This window comes from Leptodactylus fuscus, chromosome 10 (genome assembly GCF_031893055.1).
Source record: "Leptodactylus fuscus isolate aLepFus1 chromosome 10, aLepFus1.hap2, whole genome shotgun sequence".
In the NCBI taxonomy this organism is placed as follows: domain Eukaryota; kingdom Metazoa; phylum Chordata; class Amphibia; order Anura; family Leptodactylidae; genus Leptodactylus; species Leptodactylus fuscus.
Window position 1 is genome coordinate 37,632,278 of NC_134274.1, and position 27,051 is coordinate 37,659,328.

General features: G+C 43.0%; 1 protein-coding gene across 4 annotated transcripts in view; it reads left to right on the forward strand.

Moving 5' to 3' along the window:
* The window catches only part of ZMIZ1 (zinc finger MIZ-type containing 1), a 203,037-nt gene that overhangs the window by 142,992 nt on the left and 32,994 nt on the right, over nt 1-27,051 (forward strand). For 3 of the 4 annotated variants that reach the window (XM_075257928.1, XM_075257929.1, XM_075257930.1), the window contains 3 exons: nt 5,409-5,520; nt 8,823-8,936; nt 10,343-10,448. In XM_075257928.1, the coding sequence (XP_075114029.1) occupies nt 5,461-5,520; nt 8,823-8,936; nt 10,343-10,448 (280 nt within the window). In that variant the 5' untranslated portion in view covers nt 5,409-5,460. Of the gene's footprint in view, nt 1-5,408; nt 5,521-8,822; nt 8,937-10,342; nt 10,449-26,809; nt 27,037-27,051 lie in introns of those variants that run through there. The other variant, XM_075257932.1, reaches the window with a different exon arrangement.

Sequence of the window (27,051 nt, forward strand, 5' to 3'; positions counted from 1 at the left end):
TGTTCCAGATATAGTGGAAGAATTGTGGTTTACCCTCCTTCCAAGCCAAGCGGGGCCTTACATCTGTGTGGTCAGGGCAGTCGTTAGAACGACTGTGCGTGATCTGCAAGCTTTTTGGGATGGATCATTTAGTTGAAGCTGTTACTGTGGTGGGAGGATTAGCATTTTGCCTGCAAGCTATTTTTAATAAACTGATAGATCAGTTAACTTTGCTGTGGGACTGCCGGTGTTTGTGCTTGTTCATCTGGCTGCATCTGGGGAGGTTAGAAAAGCGAGGGCATATTGGGTGGGAGGGCTGGATGGGACGAGAGCGGGAGGGAAACTTGAGGCAGGTGCTAGAGGAGCGCTCAGCCTTTCACAATATGGCAGTAATACTATCAGTACAGCTCAGCGGTGTAGCATACCTACTAATGTGCTGCTGCTATCAGTGTGTGTACACATGTGAGGGGACACAGTGGGTTTACCATCCATGTAACCTTGGTCTTACAAGGAACCTGCCACATTCAATATGGAATCTGAACTGCTGGCGGTATCTTATAGAGCAGGAGTAGCTGAGCAGATTTAGACTTAGTTTTATGGGACTGCCCACTGGACTGTAGAGAGAGCCGGCATGCAAAGAAGTAGCATTAATGTTATGCTGAATATTTTCCAACAAACTCTATCTATCTATCTCCTATCTATCTATCTATCTATCTATCTATCTATCTATCTATCTATCTGTCTCCTATCTATCGATCGATCTATCTATATACGGCACCTCCTGTACAATCTGATAGGAACCTTAAATGAGGGTACAAGTAGTAATGATTGTGTTAATGTGACTGCGCAATTTTTGTATCTGAATTTTTATTCTTAAGGATAATTTGTGACTTTTTAGGTTTGTATATTTGTTACTTGTAACATTTTTTATAGAAGGCTATTTGTTGCAGGAGTCTATCGCACAGTGCTGTCACTGCTCATACATCTGGACCTCTGTAGTCCTTCAGTTTTGGGATGGGGTTACATGCCTCATTGGATTAAGCATTCTAGCGGTGTTGTCTCCTCTTTGGGAGAGTATCTGTAATACAGCACTGTATAGATATAGACTAGTGTCATGAAGATATCTCCCCATGGCTCCTCTATGTTGATTTTCTAGATTTGTTGTTCTGTATGTCCTTTGAAATATCCTGTTATTTTTCCCGATTTTATGCTTTTTATGAGGATCTTTCCAGCAAGCGACTAAACCGATAAAGAGCCGCGCTGTAGGCTGTCACATTGTCCCCAAACCCACAGCTTGTGTATTGGCCACACAGCCCTTCTACTCCCCTTTATACACAGCTACAGATGTGCATGGTGATGAACCAATTTCTGTGCTTCACTGATATTCCTCCCAAAGGAGGAGAGCAGGAGACTCGCACAAGCTGTTGTCGCTCCTGTTTATGATTTCTGAAAGGTGTAACCCAAAATAAACTCTTTGTATGCCAAAATGAGCGATCCTGTGTACAAGGTTCTGCACTTTATTCTGCACTAGACTCTATTTTTTTGCTTTATTTTCTAATAATATACAAAGTATGATGGGAAACAGAAGTGTTAGCTACAGGTATTGATATTAGGGCTATAATCCGTCTAGGTGTCAATATTTGTGTCTTTTGTACTCGTACTCTTACGGTATAGGGTTTTGTATTCCTACATCCGGTCTGTGTCCTTCCAGCTTTACGCGCGCTCTTGTCCCCCTCCTACCATAATTGATGAGGCTTTACCTATTCCCTGTGGTTTATATAAAATGATCCCACTGCCTCCGTATTCCTAATTTTGTAAGCTGCTGTATTTTTTCGGCTCCTTTCTCTACAATCTGTACTTTTCCCTTCCCTTCTTTTTAGGTCTCTTCATTTCTTCTTGGTTTAAGATCAGTTTTTTCTTTTTCCTGAGTGGCTGTCAGTGTGTTTGACTGCTGTTCCTAAGCTCTCTGTTTGCAAGCCCTGGAGGTGTGAAAGATGGCAGGGAATGGGGAGATAGTTAATCAATAACCACAAGGTCAGACAGACAGTGTCAGCTTTAGTGCTCCCTGTTAGGAAGCAGCAGTGGAGGATTTGTAGGGACTTGTAAAGGCTTAAAGGAACACAGAGCAGGCTGTCTGGGCAGCGCAGTGTGAAGTCTGCTTTGGTAGGTAATGGGGACATCTACTGGTGAGTAGCAGATATTGTCCCAGCCTTGTTTTCTAGGTACATTATTGGTCATTAGGATCCTGATCAGTGACTCTGGTTTTTATGTAGACAGACAGACAGATTTTATTGCGGAAAAAAAAGTTTGAAGGTTGCAACTTCTTCCCTGAAGTATACATTAAGAAGCTCAGACCAACCAACCATGTACTTGTACTCTGAGGAGCTGTCACAATGTACATTCAGTCCTGTCTGCTGGCAGCAAGTCATAGGGCACGAGGAGCCTAGCAGATTGACATAGAGTTTTGTAGAGAGGTAACGATGACTTCTGATTTACATATATAAATCCATATCCTAGGTAATAGAACCGCCTGCTGGACTCCTAGGCAATGTGAGCAGGGATTTACATGACTACTAGTATCTGCCCGTGACTTCGTCTGCATGGTGTTGTTGGCAATGATCCGCTTATATGTAGCCAATTGCTGTTTTGGATGATCAGCCTGCTCCCGCGTCTTGGCTCTGCTACATCTGTGCATACGCGCAGCATACTTAGTTGTATGTACATCTCTGCGTATGGAGAGCATATTTAGCTGTGCTAGAGCGCTGCCTAAGCTCTGCTGCATCTGGCAATTTGGCTTACAAGGGTTTTCTTATGGCAGCGTCTGAGCAGCTTCTGTTTTAGAAATGGCTCAACAGATGTTGCTGAAATTTGCCACAGTTCTCCTCACCCAGAGGCTGATTCCCCCATCGTACTCACACAAACTGTGCACCCGATATACTCCTCTTGCCCACACACAGGCTGCATGTTCACTACTCTCCTGATCTTCCATGAGACTCCATTTTGTGCAGCTTCCACACTGTCCAGCTTCATCCTATATAGCTCCACCCACAAAATAGCATGTAGCTCCGCCCACACAATAGCGTGATCCTATCCGAGAACGGCTCAAGGACCTGTGATGACGTCATCAAGGGTCCTTTAGTGTAGTCTGAACATAAATTAATTCTTAGTGGTCGGGAAGTGAGTTCATTTACAGGGATAATAAGTAGCCTATGTTTTAATCGAGGTTGCAATCTATGTATGTGCCAAATTTCAGGCAAATCCGTTCAGCTGTTTTTGCCTGATTGAGGAACAAACATCCAAACACACAAACTTAGTAGGATAATAAAAGTTATATGTTCCCACAAAACCAGATATCAGTCCGCTCAGTTCCTCTTGCTCTGTAACATTCTGCCTGCGAATCCAACACAATACTCAGTGTCATACGGTTTACCAAATAATCCTTCTGAAATGTTTTGCATTGAGCTTATTGTTATATAGAACGATTGACCATTCCAATATTTCTGCAGAGCAGCCCTAGTACATCCTCTATCCATAATCCCATGTTTGGAATGTAGACAGCAGGAATTCATCAGGGTGATGCTAGCGAAGGAGATCCAGTCCGATGCAGTATGCACATGTATACATACAGAAGGATTAAAGGTGATGGCTGCACCTCTTCAGTCAATGCTAATGTTGTGTCTCTCTCCTGGGCCCCTGGGGAGTAATCTGATCCACAGCCTGTAACACAGGGGTAGTGTGTATGTAATAACTTCCTCAGCCCAGTCTTCAACTAGTAGCCAACTGTTCTCTATCATCAGAAGCTAATCCCTCTGTTATGTGGGCTGCAACCTTCCTGCTGCGGTAAATAGTACTGAAATGTGAATATACGCAAAGGGGGGCGCAAGTTATATGATCTAATCTAATACAGATATATAGCATCTTTTTCTGGTCCATTTTTTCCGTGGTCCTAGTTTTTGCTAGGTTTGCTGTGACGTACAAATCCAAATGACACCCTACATTCTGGCCAGGACAGCCCTGTGAGCTACATATAGCAATCCTGCTATGAATATGGCAGCCTGTAATCTGCTGGCAGAGAATTTGCTACCTTCTCCGTTTTCTTATATACGGTTACATAAAAAATCAGTGTCCCCCAATAGTGTAGTTGCGGGCGATGCTGGTTGATGCCGCCATACTTTGATAGTCTCATGTTTTGACGCAGTTTATTTGCTTTACTATCTTTATTGTAGAGCGGCCATGACTTCAGCTCGTGCCGCCAGTGTGGGGTCTGAAGGCTTGCTCATGTTAAACAACGATGACACATTATTTACACCAGGCCTAAATGTCAAGAATAATAAAATGTTACGTTGTTATAAGTTGTATCGCTCTCTCCCTCTGGAATAGGATTCACACCGGGGAGGGAGTAGAGTTACTCTCCAGGAGTCAGGATACAGAGTATCAGGGTCTGGCACAGGCAGCAGTCCACATGTCATATATACTATCTGTATGGTGTGTAGGGTTATTGATAGAGATGATTCCTATAGTGATAGAATATGTAGCCAGATTCTCTGTGTGCGAGCTGTCCCATTGGTCGAAGGAATGATCAGGCACATTCAATTTTACACGCCTGATCCTCTTGTACTCGAGGGATTGTCTTAGCCTCCTTTCCTCTTGTGTATGAGCTCCTAGCTAACAACTATTGGAGTATGGCCACCTTTAAAGGGGTTGTCTGGGGAGTTCTATTCATCTGGTGGATTCTTCTTGCTAGACGGGGTTACATATGACGGAAACTATGGGGGGTGGCTGTACTATGGTATATTTCTTCAGCCTTGTCCTTGTTCAATATATAGAGAAGGTTGCAGACTGGTCAAGTTAACATTAGTTATATCTGCCAATAGTTAAAACTGTATATTCTAGTAATAACAATTGATGTTCAGAATCTTATACTGACAATATAAGATTTACCTGCTCAGTCCTCTCGGCACAGCCAGTATTCTGCATAGTGTTCCTCTATTGAATGCAGAATAGCCAATAGAAGTAGCGGAGATGAGAGGGAAGACTAAACCATGATGTCAAAGTCTACCCTCATCCGCACCAAGGGTCATCCATAGATGCACAATATAAAGAAAGGGCTCTTGTTTATGCCCGGAACGTTGTAGATACTTAAAAATGTCTATTACAAAAAGTCATGACCTTTAAGTGTAGCTAGCTACTTATTCTATTTATGTATTGCAATGTTACTGTTGTATTTCCAATGTTGTTTGTTTATTAAGTTGGATTATACCACATTATAGTTTGTTTTTTTGCTTTTTGGTTGTGGCCTTCCATAAAAATCAAAGGAAACCTCAAAAGAAATAGTAATCCAAGCAACTGAATAAGTCACAGGAATAAGATTGTGGAAGTGTGATGTGGCTACACAATGATTAACCTCCTGTCCTGTCCTTTTCTTGTAGGTTTGAGGACCTTTCATGGCTTTCAGGTAGAGGCTGAGCGGACGTAGTCATAATGAACTCTATGGATAGGCACATACAGCAGACAAACGACCGTCTGCAGTGCATAAAACAGGTAGGCAATGATGGGCAAACCTATAAACTGTGCAATACACGGCATAATGTGCGAAAACTATTCTGGATGATTCCTGCACCAATGTATTGCTGGGTATCGACATCCATCTTGTCATTGTGAAACCATAACATATAATTTTAGTTGTGATAGTTTTCTATCCCGTTGAATTTTTTTTTTTCTGTGTAAAAGTTTTAGGCATTTGGAAAGAATTCTGTAATGTAAGAATGTTAAAAATAGAAGTGTTAGTAGTTTATTGTTGTCACTTAACAAAATGATGTTAATGGACAAAAGAGAAACGTAAATCCTATCAATATTTGGTGTGACCGCCGTTCTGGAAGTGCCCTGATGTCAGCATGGGATTACATCAAGAGACAGAAGGATTGGAGGAAGTACCAAATCCACGGAAGATCTGCTTAGTTTTCTAAGATGTTTGGAACAACCTCCCTGCCACGTTCCTGCCGAAACGGTCTACAAGCGTTCCTAGAAGAATTAATGCAGTTTTGAAGGCAAATGGTGGTCACGGTGGACTGTATATAACCAGAAGAAGGTTACCTGACACAAGGTGTGGTGTAACCGGCTGCACTAGCTTGTCCCTCTTTATTTTAAGATTATGGTTATTACTAGAGATGAGCGAGTACTATTCGAAACGGCCGTTTCGAATAGCACGCACCCATAGGAATGAATGGACGCAGCCGGCACGCAGGGGGTTAAGCGGCCGGCCGCTGGCAAAGTCTGCACGCTGGCCGCTTCCATTCATTCCTATGGGTGCGTGCTATTCGAAACGGCCGTTTCGAATAGTACTCGCTCATCTCTAGTTATTACCTTTCCACTGGAGGAGTTACATGTAGATGCGCTCATGCATACATTCCATTTGGATCTGATGAAGTTAGCTGAGCACTGTACTTGGCTTTCTGTCGGTCCCATAAAGATTGAATGTAGCCGCATAGTTTATATTCCACCACCACTCCATTCAACTACTCCTAGTTGCAGACCTGAGCGCACACTGGGTTCCCATTCAGGCGAGCGGAGGGCGTCCTGACAGAACGTCACTCATTTATTTGGGAATATGTGATATTGTTGTTACAGGAATTCTTAGAACTCATTCACTTGGGGCAAGAGGGGGGCGGATTTTGATGCCGAATCCACCTCAAAATCCGCCCCCTCACAATAGAGGTCTATGTAGACCACTAGCTTCCTTTTTTCCATGAGCGGTATGTTAAGGCTTATGGAAAAAAGAAGCGAGCTGCCCTTTCATTAAGTGGATTCTGCTGCTGATTCAGCCCCGGCGTCTGCCTCGCGACAGCACCCTCCGGACTAGGCCCATTTATTTGGACCGACTCCGGAGCGGGAAGCCACGACTGTCGGAAACCGCGACAGGCACATTTTGGTCCTATTCTGACGCGGCTTACCGCATCAAAGTCAGGACCAAAATACGCGGTCCTGTGCCCTGTGTGAACTAGGCCTTCAAGAGAAAAGTGGAGAAAACTTAATGCTGCAATAACAGGGTAAAATATCCAGAACTTGTCAATAGATAGATATTTAGACTGTGCGCCCTGCTTGGGACAGTTGTGCTGACAATATCTTTGTAATATGCTGTAGATATGATAGTGCTATATAAGTAATATATAAGTAAGCAGCATGGATATAAATGGCACACAATACTAAACAAAGACGTTAGGGAAGTACTAGAAGTGCTTAGATGAAATGAAAATGTTCTGCATGTAGAATAATATGTAAGTGTCTGAAAAAGATATATATATATATATATATATATATATATATATATATATATATATATACAGTGTGTACAGTGAGACTCCACTCTCCTAGAGATTAAAAACAAGGTCAATGATCTAATAGGTCACAGAATTCCTGGTTATCTAGGAAAGGGCAGACACATGTTATCAGCTTTCATTCTTGGGATTGTTAGTCTGTGCAGGCCGGGTCACATTTACAGTTTTCCACAGGAGGCTCAAAGAAAGCAATGGCAACCTCCACATATACAGCACACACTCCAAGTGAACATGAAATGAGCTTTATTTTTGGGGGGTTTTTTTATGTAGATTGTGAGCCCTATATAAGGATCACTTTTTTTTTTCCTATCAGTAAGTCTTTGTAGAATGGGAGGAAATCCATACAAACACGGGGAGAACATACAAACTCCTTACAGATGTTGTTCCTGGCGAGATTTGAACCCAGGATTCCAGCGCTGCAAGGCTGCAGTGCTAACCACTGAGCCACCGTGTTGCCCCCAATATCTGTAAAATGGGGTTTGTCAGGGAACCTCTGTTTTTAAACTAAAAGTGGCGGCCAAAAAACCTGTGTGTACGGGTCTTTCTTTTGCCAGTTCAAGCTGGTCACTGCACCACACATCCCTCAACATAACTGTCCCTTGTCCTTGTATGTTCTTACATTGGTCATCTCCAAGTACTTGCATGCTTCTGCCTCGGTAGTTCTGCTCCTTCCTCCTGTGAGTTTACCTCTCCCTCCTTGAGCCTTCTATTCCTCCTACTTATCTCTCTTACTTTCTTACCTGCCGTCTCCACACTCGCACAAACTAATGCCATCTGTTATCCAATTATGTGCTCATTGATACCGTTCATCAGTTGCCATGGTTTTGTGTATCTCTGTATAGTCTCTTTGTAACACGCTATGATTTTAACATTTATTGTATCTCTCAGGAAGGTTTTCCGCAGCCAAGTGCAGTGTAAGCTTCCTGGGATCAAGCATTTGCTATAACAAGAGCTTGACTTCCGTCAGGAATCGAGATTGAGTCATTCATTCATTATAGAATCTGCTACAGTTTCCCATACACAGTTACAACGTGGTAGGATAGACAGACTACCTTCCATTCAGCAAGTCAAGAACAAAAAACCTGAGAAACAAGTCTAAGCAAGTTATTGCTAGTCATTCCTTTGCCTTGTTCTCTATGGAGGAGCTGCAGTCGCGCTTGAAAGTTTTGGAACCTTTTCTACATTTCTGCATAAATTTGAGCTAGGGTAGATAAAGAGAACCGAATCAAGCAAAAGAGTCAAAAATATTAGACTTGGAAATGTATAGAAGAAAGTGATCCAGCACCTGAAGCACCGCTGCAAATCTGTTGCATTAAGACTGTCCGTACTTACAATACACATTTGCTGATAATGTTTGATAAATTTCCATTCGCACTTTTATTGGTTGATTCTGTGACATTGTATCCGCAGCCGTCATGTCCTCCTCCTATTAAGCAGACTCATTCTTTCTAGTTAATGTTCGCATGATGTGCACGGTCTGACAACTCTCTGCGTTTCGGTCTCTTTCAGCACTTACAGAACCCAGCAAATTTCCACAATGCAGCTACAGAGCTCTTGGACTGGTGCGGAGATCCTCGAGCTTTTCAAAGACCCTTTGAACAGAGCCTCATGGGTTGTTTAACGGTACGCTCTTTAACTTTTCACCTCTCTCTTCGAGTTCTCAATGTTTGGCTTGCGAAGTGGACATGGTGAGAATATACGGCAAAGATAATGGCGCTTGTGAACGCTGCGCTTGACACTTCGCACGTCTTACTAGTGAAGTAGAATAGTGAGTAGTTACCAGACCTGCATGTAAAATGTAAACGTTATTGATATATGTATTACACGATCCCTAAAAGACATCTATAGGTCCCATACTATACTTGTGTGTCCCTCCCAGTTTAGGTTGATAACTTGCTGTCTTCTGCAGCGTCTCCTTCACCATTCCTGTCCTCCGTGCGGCAGAATAATCTACGCCAACTAGTAACTGGTGTCAATGTTTATAAATATGACACTAAATATACTAAATCTTTGAGGGCCATGAATCCTCCCTTCCCCCACTAAAAGTGGCTAAGAGGTACAGATGTGCCAAATGTCACAAATTTTGGCTTGTATACGACAGCGTGACAAATTTAGGAAATCTTAGCACACATTTTATGCCAAAAAATGTATGATAAATGACTTCCAGTGAGATCTCAATCTGAAAAAAGGTTGGTTTTGCAGCAGATGAGCCATTTAGGGCTAAGTTCACACAGGGCAAAGTTTCTGTGATTGTCCCATTTGCCTAAATAGATTTAGCAGAATCCCCTTGTGTGTGCTACAAAAATAACCTCCAATAAATTCAGCTGATATTCACTTGCAGAAGTTTAAGCAACATGTGAATATAATCTTTAAGGGAACTTCCAGGACTTTAATATTGATGGCCTATCTTTTGTATAGCACATCAGATTGGTGAGGGTTTGACTCGCAGCACCCCTACTGATCAGCACAGTGTTGTATATCTTTGGAGGCTGTGTGTGGTACTGCAGGTTACTGAGTCAGTCTGTGGGTCGGAGCTATACATAGTACAGGCAGAACCATTGCAGTGTGTATGACTCTGTGCCTGGTAACAGAGACCACGACCCCTACCTAAGTCCATGGCTGCTTCATACAAGTGGTTGGCAGTAGGGGTGCAGGTACAGGGGTGCTGTAATAGCAGTCACTTCTGGGCCCTGGATCCTGAGGGTGTCTCAAAAGTCCCTTTATACATGACATGTTTCTAAATGGCACATGGTAAGCAGTAACCCAATTGCAGATTTTGAGCTTCAAATTCCATCTCGGGTTGGCGGGGTACCAGGGGTTGGACCCCGACTATTATCCTAAGACCAGGTCATCACTCTCAGAGTCCCAGGGACATTACACCTAAATCAATGTGTCATCTGAACCCTGCCGTTTGTTGAGCTTTGCATTGCTGTCCTAGTCCCATGATGTTGTATGGATTGTCAGTAAATGCTATATTGGTATATATTATATACATATAATATAATATATTGGTTTCTTCTTCCCTCCAGGTGGTGAGTAGAGTAGCAGCACAGCAAGGCTTTGACCTGGACCTTGGATACAGACTCCTCGCTGTATGTGCGGCCAACAGAGACAAGTTCACTCCCAAATCAGCTGGTAGGAAGCAAGCAATTAATATTTCCGTTTTTGACAGGAGATCTTCTGCTGAGTGCTCTGATCTGCACAAGCCAAGACCTGCGGCGGCGTATATTATTTGCACATTGTCGCTAAGCAACACTTTACTATGGTGGTTACCTGCCAGAGCGGCTTTGTGTCTTAACTCTTTGCTATAATGACCTCTCTAATACAGGCGGCTGCAATGTCTTGCACTTGCTGTTTTGATGGCACGTCACTTAGTTGTCATTTACATCGAATATAAAGGCTGTTGTGACTCTGGATTGTCAAATATCTCTCAATGTGCAGCAATGGATGTGAATTAGACTGTAAGATGTATGGCTCTAGCAGACAGACTTGTGTCTAGAATTTAGTTTGGGTTTTCTTGGGGTTAATGCGACGTCTTCCTTCTACTTGCACAAACCGGCAGATCTCTGTCTCTTCTCCTTGCGTGGACTAAGGAAGGTTAGTATCTCGCTCCCAGGGTTTCCACACGGACTGCCAAGGAGCCTTTGAGGTCACCTGTCTCTGTGGTGATTTATGGCTTCAAATTATGTCTGGAAAATAAGGAAGGAAAAAGGGTTTTTGTGTAATTTTGCCATTGACCTGCCATCCCTGCGTATGTTCTTGTTACAAATCAGAGACTGGAGTTCATACATACTGTGAATGAGTCATTGGGAGCGCTCTGCCGGCAGAAGCATTTGTATGCACAGTGTGGCGGTGCGCCCTGCTGGATTGGACCCGGCCCAAGTTATGCAGACAGTGCAGTTACCTTGTTAAAGCCGAGCAGGGTGAAGAGACGTTACAGTGTGCTACGGTATAGCCCCTGGCCAATCCAGCTGATGAAGAGGAAGGTTATATGTAAGGATTAACAATATTGTTTTATAGGATAATAAGGGACCATTACCATGGGGGATTTAGGTAGTGATGCAACAGTGTGTGTACCCTAATCTGCATGTGTCATAGATAATATCAGTAGATAAGCCGAGTGTCACCCCACTTTTCCAGGGGCTATGTAATGTAGAGGTTGTACACAAGGCTAAACACCAGTATATTACTATTACATTCCTCTTCCAGACCCCCTACAACCCACTCCTCTTAAACTACAGAGACCCCCAGCAAACAGGTGCTGCAGGGAAATGTGTATTACATGGCGGCTATTCAGATAAATGGTGGGCTGTGTAATAAAGAGTTAACTCAAGTCTGCTAGAAGTCACTTTCTGATCTGCCTCATAGAGGTGGGGGGTCCCCGAATGCATAAGCCCCTCTATGACATCCATACTCCCTCTTGGCAGAACAAGGACCAGGTAAATAACAGCGCTCACCCAAGCAATTAAAGGCAGTCTTCTTTATTGAAAACGGTAGGCACAACGCGTTTCGGACAAAAACGTCCTTTTTCAAGTGCACAATCACTTTAAAATAACACAATATATATAAAAAATGCATTAGAATTTTAAACACATAAAGGGGACCTCTGTTATAGACATCGTCTTGATACAAGAGAGACTGGGGTTGTTCCTAGGACGGATTGTCATTTAACAACCATATACAAGCTATAGATAATGTTAGTGAGCGAGGGCGTACCATGTCACTTCTATGGGATCCTGGGAGAGAAGGGGCCACATCTCTACTGGGTGGTGGGGAGCTGACTGACTCGTAGAAAGGGGTCTCAAGATCTCTGTGGATGGAATTTGTGCCAAGACTCCCTTTCCAAAGGAAACTGCAAGTGTTTTGAACAAGAGGGTGGGAAAGTGTCCAAGGGTATATTCAACAGGGTTTAACTAGGCAAACAAAAACCTGGCCCTTGTGCCTTGGGTGGCGAGCTTGACAACATAATGGAAGTCTCCTTCTGGTCTAGGCTATGCCACGCACTCTCCATTGTTGGTAATTCTAGTCCTCCATAAATGCAAGAGCTTGTAAGTCTAAAGGATAGTGGTGGCTTTATGTAAAATCTTCACATCACTCTATGTATTTCCATGCTCTGCATTCTGCACCTTCCCAATACAGTGATTTGAGGATTGGTCAGTAACTCTTCGTTGCCCATCACGTAGGGATCTGCATAGGCATGTGTGTTTTAATACAAGTGTCCATTTATATTTGGTAACGAGTAAGGCTAAGATGACGCCCTTGTAAGTTGAGTGGAGAAATGGGAGGGTTAGCGAGGAGGTGCAGGGGCCATCTGGATAATTGGGTGCAGATGTACTGCTGTGTAAACCTAACACCAAGATTTCCAGACTCCTACCCACTGAGCCAAACCCAACAAATTAATCGCTGCCAAGTAATTACTTTCCCATCAGAAAGCAGCCTGGTTGTATCTGTGTAGTAGTGTGGAGGTATACCCAGTCAAGGTAGTGGCCATTAAAGTCCATTACAATAAACATAGTGGTGACCCTTTCACTTGGTAAATGTGTCAAATCCTTCTTTAATCCCATTATCAAAAGATCTATCAAAACAGATCGCCTTTGAACTTGAATTAACAACTTTTTAGTCACCAGGAGTATAGCAGGGTGGATTTTCTGCCAACTATCAGGTCACCTATATGAACGCTTGCAGGTGAAAATGTGACTGCATTCAGTATTATTAGACATGGTGTAACATTGCAATCCTATGCCGTGCAGGTGCCTGTTGCTGTGTCACCCTAAGGAGATGATAGGTTCAATGCAGATTTACTCTATATACCACTTAGTCTTGAGAAAATTGAGTGTCAAGAGCCATCAGTGCCTATATGTTATATGCATAAGAAAAAAAATCATGTAATGTTATCACTCCTATTGCATCTATAGTAAAACTTTAATTTTCACTTCCATTTTTTATGCAGAAATCTTCTTTACGGGTTCTGCAAATTTCTAAAATCCTATAAACAGCAACCAGGACTCGGTGTCACTCTTATGTAAGGCTAAAGCCTTTCCTGATCTGACCTCCTGGCCCCAGTAATAGGTTTGGGAGACTCTTCATCTCCCGGTGTGGACAGGCAGGTTACAATGCACTCACTATTTTATACTATTACTGAATGCAGAGCCTTATAGCTTCCTCTGATCTCCACAATGTACTGAATACCTGAGTGCTCTTTATACTCCTATTACCTTGTGTGTCACATGTGCTCTTTGCATTGCAAGTGATAAGTAGTCATTGTAGCTTTGTATTAAATATGGAACGTTATGGATATCTGTTTTCTTTGGCTCTGAGTCAGCAAGTCTTCCAGAAATGTGTTCTGCAGGTGATAAGAGGAGCCATGCTATGTTCTACAGAGTGAATGCCTGTCCGACATGACAAGGTGTTTGTTTTCTGTTTGATTTAGGAAAGGTTTTGACTGCATTGCTAACCGCAAGACATTTTTCCTGCAAACATAGAGGTGTGAGGTGTTGTGGGGCTGTGGCCTTAAATTACTCAAATCCCCCTCTTGTGAAATGTAGCCGTGTCCTTGCCTGTGTGTAAGAGGCTGATGTACAGGGAGCTGTCAGCACCCAAGGATTGTGTGTTACTGGATCCATGTACTTGCCATTTCTCACTTTTATTCTGCGCTGAGCCGTCCTTTGCTGACACCGAGTCTGTACAGGGCACTTGCTGTTTTGACTGCACAACCTTTCACAATTTATTTGGGGATAGGAGATTTTGCCTTCAGCAGCCATAAAGGCCAAGTGATATCGGGGACAAAGCTCTGGGCACGAATTGTAGATGTATTACCCAACTCGACACCAGGCATTAGGGGTAAACAATTGATAGGGGTTCCCCTGTGTTAAAATGTTGTGAAATATTGAGCTAGAGGGTCGGAAGCCAAGTGGGGCTTTAGTAGAGGTCTATATTTTTGCCTTGCTTTACTATAACCAGAGCCGTGCAGGAGATTTCTGCTGCAGCAAGCCAAAGAAAGGACCGGTAAATGTGACTTGTTTTGGGTGGGTGGGGAACAGAACATGATGCGTTGACTTGGCGGAAAAGTGCTCACCCCCGCCCCAAAGTTATTTTTACCAAAGATCCATGAGTGTTTTCATGTGAATGGCTGTTTCACCATTGCTTGCCTGCACAAGTCCTGTGCAGTAGTTTTCATGTGTTGTAATGCTGTACAGGTAATGTGTACATAATACATTACTTTAAGGCCCTGTTCACACGGGGCTAGGGACTGCGTATTTTGGTCCTGATTTTGACGCGGGAAGCTGCATCAGAATAGGATCAAAATGCGACTGTCGCGGCTTCCGACAGTCGCAACTTCCCACTCTGGAATAGGCTCAAATGAATGCTACCGCGTGGCGGACGCCGCGGCTGAATCTACATTTCTCTACATCTGACCTGGTGGTTTTTCTTTTGACTTCTGTGTGACTGATCTTGGCCTACAAAGCTATTTAGGATGTGAACAATCGTCATATACCATCTACAGCTCTGCCTGTGTAAGTCTCAGGTTCTGAAATAGCCGTGTCCATGACTGAGGCACTTGTGGGCCTCATATTGATCTCGCCGCTTTACCTTTTCTTATTTCTTTTTATTTTTAATGATAGTGCAGTTTTTTTAGGTCAACTAGCAAAATATTTGGCAACCTGCCCAGAGCATTGCCTCAAGCCCCTAAACCTCTCAGGGTGCCTCTAGCTCAGGGTACAGCAGTGTCAGCAACCAGAGAATAGACACGGGGGAAGGAGAAGGAATGCACCCGACCACGTCCATGTCCTCCCGATAAACTAAAACATGCATACCTCCGAAATATCAATGCGCAAACCTCCAGAACTTGCATCTCAAATCCGACTAGACACTCTGATAACCATTGTAGGGTAATTCCTCAGTCTACAAAACACATGCTTTGACTTTTAGATAAGCGTAGGTTGAAATACATCCAACCAGGTTAAAAATATCTCAGAGATTAGAGTCTTGGAGGAGGGCACTAGCCCAGCATGCCAGTGTATTTATATATCTGCTATTTGTAGTTAGCAGAAACTGACGAACTGGAAAATTTCATCTGCACACTGATTTATTTTTATGTGTTAATTGCAAATTCCCTTTGGTGCCTCCCAGGCCCTAGGCAAATGTCTCCACTCCAGTGAGCTGCACCTCAATTTACTTCTACAATAGTATGGTTAATATAGGGAGAGGAGAGCTGCTTGAGGATGTGGTCTAAAGACTCAGGAGAGAAGCTGAGCTCTGTGGTATATAGGGTTATAGGATAGAGGGAGAGAAGCTGAGCTCTGTGATATATAGGGTTATATGATAGAGGAGAGAAGCTGAGCTCTGTGGTATATAGGGTTATAGGATAGAGGGAGAGAAGCTGAGCTCTGTGATATATAGGGTTATATGATAGAGGAGAGAAGCTGAGCTCTGTGGTATATAGGGTTATATGATAGAGGGAGAGAAGCTGAGCTCTGTGATATATAGGGTTATATGATAGAGGAGAGAAGCTGAGCTCTGTGATATATAGGGTTATAGGATAGAGGAGAGAAGCTGAGCTCTGTGATATATAGGGTTATAGGATAGAGGAGAGAAACAGCTCTGTGACATATAGGGTTATAGGATAGAGGGAGAGAAGCTGAGCTCTGTGATATATAGGGTTATAGGATAGAGGGAGAGAAGCTGAGCTCTGTGATATATAGGGTTATATGATAGAGGAGAGAAGCTGAGCTCTGTGATATATAGGGTTATATGATAGAGGAGAGAAGCTGAGCTCTGTGATATATAGGTTATATGATAGAGGAGAGAAGCTGAGCTCTGTGATATATAGGGTTATAGGATAGAGGAGAGAAACAGCTCTGTGACATATAGGGTTATAGGATAGAGGGAGAGAAGCTGAGCTCTGTGATATATAGGGTTATAGGATAGAGGGAGAGAAGCTGAGCTCTGTGATATATAGGGTTATAGGATAGAGGGAGAGAAGCTGAGCTCTGTGATATATAGGGTTATAGGATAGAGGGAGAGAAGCTGAGCTCTGTGATATATAGGGTTATAGGATAGAGGAGAGAAGCTGAGCTCTGTGATATATAGGTTATATGATAGAGGAGAGAAGCTGAGCTCTGTGATATATAGGGTTATAGGATAGAGGAGAGAAACAGCTCTGTGACATATAGGGTTATAGGATAGAGGGAGAGAAGCTGAGCTCTGTGATATATAGGGTTATAGGATAGAGGGAGAGAAGCTGAGCTCTGTGATATATAGGGTTATAGGATAGAGGAGAGAAGCTGAGCTCTGTGATCTATAGGTTATATGATAGAGGAGAGAAGCTGAGCTCTGTGATATATAGGGTTATAGGATAGAGGAGAGAAACAGCTCTGTGACATATAGGGTTATAGGATAGAGGGAGAGAAGCTGAGCTCTGTGATATATAGGGTTATAGGATAGAGGGAGAGAAGCTGAGCTCTGTGATATATAGGGTTATAGGATAGAGGGAGAGAAGCTGAGCTCTGTGATATATAGGGTTATAGGATAGAGGGAGAGAAGCTGAGCTCTGTGATATATAGGGTTATAGGATAGAGGAGAGAAGCTGAGCTCTGTGATATATAGGGTTATATGATAGAGGAGAGAAGCTGAGCTCTGTGATATATAGGGTTATATGATAGAGGAGAGAAGCTGAGCTCTGTGATATATAGGTTATATGATAGAGGAGAGAAGCTGAGCTCTGTGATATATAGGGTTATATGATAGAGGAGAGAAGCTGAGCTCTGTGATATATAGGGTTATATGATAGAAGGAGAGAAGCTGAGCTCTGTGATATATAGGGTTATATGATAGAGGAGAGAAGCTGAGCTCTGTAATATATAGGGTTATATGATAGAAGGAGAGAAGCTGAGCTCTGTGATATATAGGGTTATATAATAGAGAAGAGAAGCTGAGCTCTGTGATATATAGGATTATATGATAGAAGGAGAGAAGCTGAGCTCTGTGATATATAGGGTTATATGATAGAGGATAGAAGCTGAGCTCTGTGATATATAGGGTTATATGATAGAGGAGAGAAGCTGAGCTCTGTGATATATAGGGTTATATGATAGAGGGGAGAAGCTGAGCTCTGTGATATATAGGGTTATAGGATAGAGGAGAGAAGCTGAGCTCTGTTATCATAGTCCATAAAAACCCCTTTGAATCCTGATGGGACTCCCAGGAGAGACCATTAGATTACTTGTTAGCCCACCCGCCCTCTCTATACATCTTGGGAAAACTGGGTGTGGGGTTATCGGGACGCTCATTGCCAGGAGTCCTATCAAGAATTACTTTGTGTTTTTATGCAGAATTCCTGCTCCAAGTCATATAAATCTGTGTGTCACTGAGCTGAATTTCTTTCCATCATCTCCTACTCTCTGATGGCAGAACAGAAATCTTCTGACAGGAGTAGTTACAAGATGTAAAGGGAACCACATTTCATAATTGTTATCTGCCCTCGCCAGAATACCCAAATAACCTGAGACGCACTGTTTGTTGGGTACAAGATACCAGAAAACCTCATTGAGCAGGGCATGGGTATTGGGAAGGTCTTGGTAGGTAATTGGATCTACTCTTGTATACACACCACTAAAACTGGAGGATACTAGTAGTGTAATCTATGTAATGTTCATGTAGGAGTAACGTAATAACATTCTCCTTATCTGCATCACCCATGAATGGACACACATTAGTACAGATTTCTAGGTTAGGTTATGTCATGGTCACTAGGTGGCGCTGTTAAATTGCAGTCTGCATGTGCAATGTAACATCAGCAGAGCAAGTATGGAAGCTTATAGGATAACCAGGACTTGTAAGGTACGTGTACTTTACATGCACAAACACTGCCTTATGCACATGGTGTGAACTTACATTTGTGTGAGCCTGGGATACTTTCGTTTGTGTTCACAATGAACATGAGATTTTTTTTCTATAAAATTCAGTGCAGCCTGCTGTACACTGTCCTCACATTACTTTGTTACTTGTAGCATACTTATAATGCCCAAACAGAAGAAGTCACGCTCCTCTGCAACCTGGTGCCTGTAATAGCTGAGGACGGAGTCCCACATGCGCTATGCTTTCATATGTATACATATGTATATGCTTTCAATGTATAGACATCTAATTTACTGACATTCTGACTAAACAATTATGAAGAATTTTTTTTTTTTTTATATATATATATATAGATCCAGCTGAATGACTGGGCTGTGCATAACCACTTAATACAAAAAAATGAGTAAAAAATAATTATGCGACAGGTCTAGGGGAAGAAGTTCAGTAGTCATTGCATTCCCTGATCCCTGTGCAGTCAGACTTTTTGTTTCCTTGGTGGGCACTGAGCGAACATCAGGAGAAAGATGGGTCTCCCTATGGTTCTGTAAGGGAAAATATTCAATATTTTACCCTTTAGGACCTTCTTGTCTTTTAGGTCTTTTTATGCACTTGGATGAGACGGGTCCACTATTCCTCTGGGGATGACCAGAGGTGTGTTAGCATTGACTAACACCAATAGGGTGCTCTATTTTCATGTATACTATCCTCTGCCCGCGCCTTCGTCTGCGGGTTGTTGGCATTGATGATCCGCCTATATTCAGCAAATTGCTGCCGCCGATGGTTTGCCTGCTCCGGCGTATCGGCAGCTCTCAAGCTGGCCTGCCGCTGAACTCGTTCCTCACGCTGTGCCTGTGATTCTTCCGGCATGTCAGCAGCTCACTGGGATGCCATATAATGAGTGTGTTGTTGGCGTCGATGATCCCCCTCAGCTCCACTTGAGGAGAACTCTGTGACTTCTAGCTACCGTCATAGCTGTCGTTGTTTGTAACAAATTAGATTTTCTTTTTCCCAGCATGTTTAAAACTGCCAATTTGGATGAAAAGTGTTTGTCAGCCCTGCCTGGAGCAGATCAGATAATATGCAAATGCATGTACACAATCCACTGAGGGTTAGTGTGTGTTTACACAGAGAGATAACAGACCTGGGACCTGACATAAGGCTGCTGCAGGAGCAGTGTAATATAGTATGTGAACATAAATTCATAACCGTTGTGAAGTCATTTACTGGGATAAAAAGTAGCCGATGTGTTAATCGAGGTTACAAACTATCTATGTGCCAAATTTCATTGAAGTCCGTTCAGCCGTTTTTGCACAATTAAGTAACAAACACACAAACTTTCACATTTATAATATTAAGTAGTAAGTAGTATATTAGTAGTATAGTATTATGTAGCCTTCTTCTTGCTGTGTACCATAAACCTTAATAAATTCATATTTTTCTGTATTGTATATGTTATATTACAGAATCTATTCTGTATGTGCAGAGAATCCAAGGATCCAGTGTACATATAGCATTACTCTAACTGGTAGCGTTGCTGCTGAAGCATTTCCCCAGGTTGCTTAATTCTCATGGTTCTCACTGGAGAACAAAAAAAATAGTGTTTGTAAACTAAAGTGAAAAACACAGCGGAGCTCCCTGGAGGATTCTGCCAGACCCCCAGGAATTGTGCGCTAACTGGGTCACACTCGAGAGCAGGGGAGATGCGGCTATGGCTGCTCCCTCGCTGCACAGCGGGCTTCTTATGTGCACAGTCTTCTCCCATTTGATGGGGGTTTCCCTAAGAAGGTCCCACTTAGTGTCTTAGGTAGGTTTTGAAGTACTTCACAAGTGTGACCTATCCCTTCAGTTAAGAAGTATCTTCTATGAGGTTCATTATCTCCTCGCCGCACGAGGCATCTTCTCATGTCTAAACACGACAATCTTACAAGTAATTTATCTGCTTAGTGTTAAAGTGAATAGTAAGGGGGGGGGGGTTGTATTAAATTATTTAAGGGATTGTACAGCATTGCAAAAACTGCACAAAAAATAGCACCACACTTGTCTATAGGTTGTGTCTGGTATTGCAGTTCAAGTCCATTGAAGTGAATGGGGCTGAGCTGCAACCTGTAGCCGGGTATGGCGCTGCTTTTGTAATGGCAGCCCATTTCGTTGAAGAAACACCATGGGTCAAGGTGAGCGTTAACCTGGAGTCCTTCTACCCTTGTAGGACAAGTTGTCAGGCATGCTACATCTATCACAAAGAAAAAAAGGAGTTAGACTGTGACTCACCATAAGAATATTTGAATGAGGTGCCGAACCTTGCCTCTGGACTAGGGAGGACAATCAGCCATGCGAAGGGTAGAAAAAAAAAAGAGGATAATGGTCCGCAACACTCCAGTCCGCGGTTTTTACTTCACTCTATATGTTTTCTTTCTACCACTTCGTTTGTGTTATGTATCTATTTTTTTAAGAAGATGAATTAAAGTTACAAGTTTTAAAGACTGGAGTGTTGCGGACCATTATCCTCTTTTTTTTTTCTACCCTTCGCATGCTACATCTATGGTGTACCTTGTGCATTGTCATTTCAGAGGCAGCAGGGTTAAGTAGAGATGGTGTATCATCGAGTGTGTGTGTTAGGTAATGGAGTCCTGTGTATCATCCTGTGTGTGTTTTAGGTAATGGAGTCCTGTGTATCATCCTGTGTATGTGTTAGGTAATGGAGTCCTGTGTATCATCCTGTGTGTGTGTTAGGTAATGGAGTCCTGTGTATCATCGAGTGTGTGTGTTAGGTAATGGAGTCCTGTGTATCATCGAGTGTGTGTGTTAGGTAATGGAGTCCTGTGTATCATCCTGTGTGTGTGTTCGGTAATGGATTCCTGTGTATTTTTCTTGGTTTTTTTTCCCCCCGGTTAGCCTGTACGTCTAGTGCTGAGAATGGTTGCCATGGTTATGTGGAGCGGGGAGAGCGCGCATCTCTCACTGGGTCACTATTACCTCCTGCCATCCCAGGGCTGACACGTACACTGTTGTGCACAGGCATGCTGCGCTACAAATCAGAAGGCTCGTATGTCGTAAGACACTATATATAAAATATATACAGTGTATATGTATGTATATTTCTATTAGCAAGCTCCCCCTGTGCGCGTAGTGTACCTGTGTCGGCGTGGTCGGCTACATCGCTGTGTGTGTCTATCTACCACTGCGTACACCAGGCGCTGTGGCTGAGATGTGTAAAGTTATGCTGCCCAAGTGCGCCCTAGTTTCCCCACCCTCTGGCGTATTCACCAAAAGCATTCACCCAACCTGCGCATCTTACCCTCCAAAGCCAAGGCGGCATGTGTGCTTCTCTCTGGTCTGCACATGAGACGCCATTTTATTCACTTCGCTTGGTGCCAGGCTTCTTCCTGTATAGCTCCGCCCACACGGACACCGGCTCAAGGACCTGAGATGACATCATCTCCGGTCCTTTAGACTACACCGAGCATAATTCCGGGGCTCGTGGTCGGGGTACCTGGTCCTTTATGGGGATTGTAACCAGCCTATGTTCAAATCCGCAGCCCTATCGGATAGTGGCTCAAGGACCTGAGATGACATCATCTCAGGTGCTTTAGACTACACCGAACATAATTCCGGGGCTCACGGTCGGGGTACCCGGTCCTTTATAGGGATTGTAACCAGCCTATGTTCAAATCTGGGGGCCATTGCAGGTATGTGTGAAATTTCATGCAAATCGGTTTTGTCGTTTTTGGCGTGATTGAGGAACAAACATCCAAACACACAAACTCTTATCTGGAGGAGCCATTGTAGTGTGCAGTAAGAGGCTTAGAAATATATAAAACTTCTTACATAGATTAGTTTTGCTTTTGCCATGTGCAACATTGATGCCCCTCTGTAGATTTTGCTCATTTGCACGCTGTCTTCACGTTACTTTGTTATCTGCAGCCTACTTATAATGCCCAAACGGAAGAAGTCACGCTCCTCTGCAACGTGGGGCCTCAGCCTTAGCGTGACAATGACATGGCTTCTAGTATTGGCAACCCCATGGTATCAGGATTTACAAAATTAATATGAGAAGGATTGTGGAGGTTCAGGTGTATACAGTAGTTTTTATGATAAAAAATAGTTGTGGGGTTAAGGGGCAAAAAAGTCATTAGTTGTCAAATGTTTGACATGCAGATGCCTTTGGAACACTATTGGTCACATGTAGGGAACTTTCATTGCTTCATTGACTTTCATTGAATTCATGCCAAACTGCCTCCTGGTAACCAGATCTGCACCACTTACCTCTCCTGACTTGCCCCAGTCACCCATAGATTTAAAGGTGGCTAATGGGAAGGGTGCTGCTCTGCCCGTGTCCCGCCCCGTCCCATTGACACATGGCCCTCATGTTATTATTACATCCCTTTAGACTTGACAGCAATTATTATGTAACCTAAACCTCCCGGCTATTCATTGCTTTGTTTTATGCTTTAGATGTCTTAGGTGGGCTCCTGCGCCACCTTCTTCATTCTGGTGGTCGTTTCTGTTTAATACACTGGAAAATTTGGCGATAGCATGTTATAGAGCAGGAGGCAGTGACTGGATTGATATGTAGTTATGTATAGCTTACATTTTATTCATTTACAGTCCCAGTGCCTGGGACAGTGTGGGTTTGCTGCTGAGTGTTAGTCTGTCAATGAATAGTTTACTCTTGGACAACCCCTTTAATTTTACAAGAAAGGACAAATGTGGCAACGTGGTATGAACATCCCTTTAATCAGTGCACTAATGTTTAAGTGAAAAAATGCACAACCAAGTATTAATACATATACAGTTAGGGCCAGAAATATTTGGACAGTGACACAAGTTTTGTTATTTTAGCTGTTTACTAAAACATGTTCAGAAATACAATTATATATATAATATGGGCTGAAAGTGCACACTCCCAGCTGCAATATGAGAGTTTCCACATCCAAATCGGAGAAAGGGTTTAGGAATCATAGCTCTGTAATGCATAGCCTCCTCTTTTTCAAGGGACCAAAAGTAATTGGACAATGGACTCTAAGGGCTGCAATTAAGTCTGAAGGCGTCTCCCTCGTAAACCTGTAATCAATGAAGTAGTTAAAAGGTCTGGGGTTGATTCCAGGTGTGTTGTTTTGCATTTGGAAGCTGTTGCTGTGACCAGACAACATGCGGTCAAAGGAACTCTCAATTGAGGTGAAGCAGAACATCCTGAGGCTGAAAAAAAAGGAAAAATCCATCAGAGAGATAGCAGACATGCTTGGAGTAGCAAAATCAACAGTCGGCTACATTCTAAGAAAAAAGGAATTGACTGGTGAGCTTGGGAACTCAAAAAGGCCTGGGCGTCCACGGATGACAACAGTGGTGGATGATCGCCGCATACTTTCTTTGCTCAAGAAGAACCCGTTCACAACATCAACTGAAGTCCAGAACACTCTCAGTGAAGTAGGTGTATTTGTCTCTAAGTCAACAGTAAAGAGAAGACTCCATGAAAGTAAATACAAAGGGTTCACATCTATATGAAAACCATTCATCAATTCCAAAAATAGACAGGCCAGAGTTAAATTTGCTGAAAAACACCTCAAGAAGCCAGCTCAGTTCTGGAAAAGTATTCTATGGACAGATGAGACAAAGATCAACCTGTACCAGAATGATGGGAAGAAAAAAGTTTGGAGAAGAAAGGGAACGGCACATGATCCAAGGCACACCACATCCTCTGTAAAACATGGTGGAGGCAACGTGATGGCATGGGCATGCATGGCTTTCAATGGCACTGGGTCACTTGTGTTTATTGATGACATAACAGCAGACAAGAGTAGCCGGATGAATTCTGAAGTGTACCGGGATATACTTTCAGCCCAGATTCAGCCAAATGCTGCCAAGTTGATCGGACGGCGCTTCCTAGTACAGATAGACAATGACCCCGAGCATACAGCCAAAGCTACCCAGGAGTTCATGAGTGCAAAAAAGTGGAACATTCTGCAATGGCCAAGTCAATCACCAGATCTTAACCCAATTGAGCATGCATTTCACTTGCTCAAATCCAGACTTAAGGCGGAAAGACCCACAAACAAGCAAGACCTGAAGGCTGCGGCTGTAAAGGCCTGGCAAAGCATTAAGAAGGAGGAAACCCAGCGTTTGGTGATGTCCATGGGTTCCAGACTTAAGGCAGTGATTGCCTCCAAAGGATTCGCAACAAAATATTGAAAATAAAAATATTTTGTTTGGGTTATCTTTATTTGTCCAATTACTTTTGAGCTCCTAAAATGTGGAGTGTTTGTAAAGAAATGTGTACAATTCCTACATTTTCTATCAGAAATTTTTGTTCAACCCTTCAAATTAAACGTTACAATCTGCACTTGAATTCTGTTGTAGAGGTTTCATTTCAAAACCAATGTGGTGGCATGCAGAGCCCAACTCGCGAAAATTGTGTCACTGTCCAAATATTTCTGGCCCTAACTGTATATTAATGGAAGTAATATTGTATCTGTATTTCTGTTATACGACTTGGCCCCTTGTTGAGGGGTTGTGGTGGAGGACCTGGACTATCTAGTCTGCATTTACACATTATAAGTTGCTTCCCTTACAAAACTAGTAACAGAGAGAGTTGTCCTAGTCACTGTCCTGTAGGACTCTATGTCATTGCTGTATACTTACCAGTCGTAGGTATCTGGGTTATCCTGTACTCACCCACTACCTGTTTAGCTTCTGCTACTTCTCATTGATTTAAGTGATTTTAGCCAGAGGTGTCTCCTGATAGGGACCGTCTGTATACTGTGTCCTCATGGGGAGATGCTTGTCCTGCAGGGATGTGCAACATCCAAAGTAGAACCGGATAAACCGGTCCCAGGCTGACTCATTACAAGCAGGTTAAGATGTCTACACCAAGTCTTCTGATCCGGATCTGTGTACATACAGTGAATAAGATTGACATTTAAGATATAAGGAGATGTCCCCAAGGGGGTGCATTGCCAGCAAACAATGAGTTGTAAATCTGTATTAAAGAAGTCATCACTTTATAATATTTCTCCGAAACGATATTCCTGGCCTGCATATATACCTTAGGGGCTGGATGTATTCTGGCAAAAATTGTACATGTGTCATGTGTCTTCTATATATATTTATTTATCTGTATTAATAATAATTAGTATATAAACAAGCAGGGGACTGCAGCCTGCACATTATCCACTAGAGGGGGCCGCTCTTAAACACCTTTGCTTTGCTCTGCAGCCTATTACATTATATTGTTTACTAGAAGCGATGAGTTAGTTTATGACAAGTCGCATTATACAGACACGTCCTGGTAATACTTTCGAGAAAACTCCTTTTTTCGGCTGCACATTGCTGAGCTGCTGCTCTTTGTGTCCTATCATACCTGCAGTCCTGCATAATATTACATTGTCATACTTGTTACATTGTCATACAATTATTTGGCCGCACATCTTACTTAGTGTCTGTGCAGAAAGTACAGTAGGAAGAAAGGATTCACTTACACATGTATCTGTTATGTACAAGAAATGTATATTTGTTATTTAGTGTTTATTATTTAGTTACTTTGTAACTTTGTACAAACATTAATGGTCCAGATGACTTCTTAGGTCTTGGCTTCTGTTCGGTGGTGGGTTTGTTAAATTGTAGACAGTTCTTTGGAATCTGCTTCATGTAAAACACCTCCTCCCCCTCCTCCAATAAATAGCTCATTCCAGGGAATGGGATTCCTTTCCATTGACAGTTCACACACCAAATAGACTGGGTGGGGGGGGGGTGGGGGGGCTGTGACTCCATGACCTAAAGACATTGGTATAACCAGGAGAGACGATGTCCCCCTAACCCAGGTTTTACGGGTAATACTCAGGGCTGTTTGATCCTCGTACCCACTTTAGCAGATTACCTGTATAGTTACATTTTTTTAATGACTCCTCTTCATTGAGATATTTAATAATCACACTAACTTGTGGTATAAGTGACTGAAAATGTGGAATTTATTGGTGAAAGGGAAAAAATTCCACCTCCCCCACTTTTTTTTTTTTTTTTAATCTGGCATGTTTTCTAGCAGTTGTCCTTGTCCATTTAGAGATTCCCCTGCCTCATTTAGAGGAATTATCATGCTCTTTGCCAAATCCTTTTATGTGGGGCATTGGTATTGATCTGTGCCCACTTTACGCCAGATAATCTGTTAGATAGATGGATGGACTAATCCTGGTGGTCATCCCCCTGATGTGACCACAAGTGGCTGGCTAGTTGAGATGTTCTCTGCCTGGCGAGTAGTGAGGATGCGCCGCTCGCTTTATTTGCATGTCTTTTCCCAGACAATCTGGCTGCGGTGTAAGTGAATGAGTGTGGTCTCTGCCATCATGTACTGAATGGTACTTAGCATGTCCAATATAGCTGCAGTCAGTGCTATCCTAGGAGGAGTAGTCACAGGGGAGGGCGGGCTTGTCACATAGACCCATTTTTCTATCATTTGGTTAAAAAACAAAACATAAGTGCTGATGCATTCCCATTGCTATTGACTTGCACCATCAGTAAAGTAGGTTGTGGGGGTTTTTTCTGAGCCGGTTGGCACCTCGCCATGGCCTCTGTGAATGAAGGGGTTAAGGGATATCGCCTAGCACCTCCCCTCAGTGTAAGTTTTGTAATGTGAGCTGCTTGGTTTTTTTTCTTTCCTCCCTTTCTCTCCCACTACCCCCCCCCCCTCCTCCTCCTCCTCCTCTGTCTCTCTTCTCTGCCTTCTGGCAAATGACTGAGGCTGCCTGAGTGTGAATGTGTGTGTGTATGTATGGTTGCTGTGTGCTTGGTGTATGTGTGTGTAACAGCAAACAGCAAGCTCTCTAGACAGGGAGCGTGGAAAGGGAAGGCTTAAATAATCCTGCCGCATGGTGCTGAGGTGAGACAAAAACCC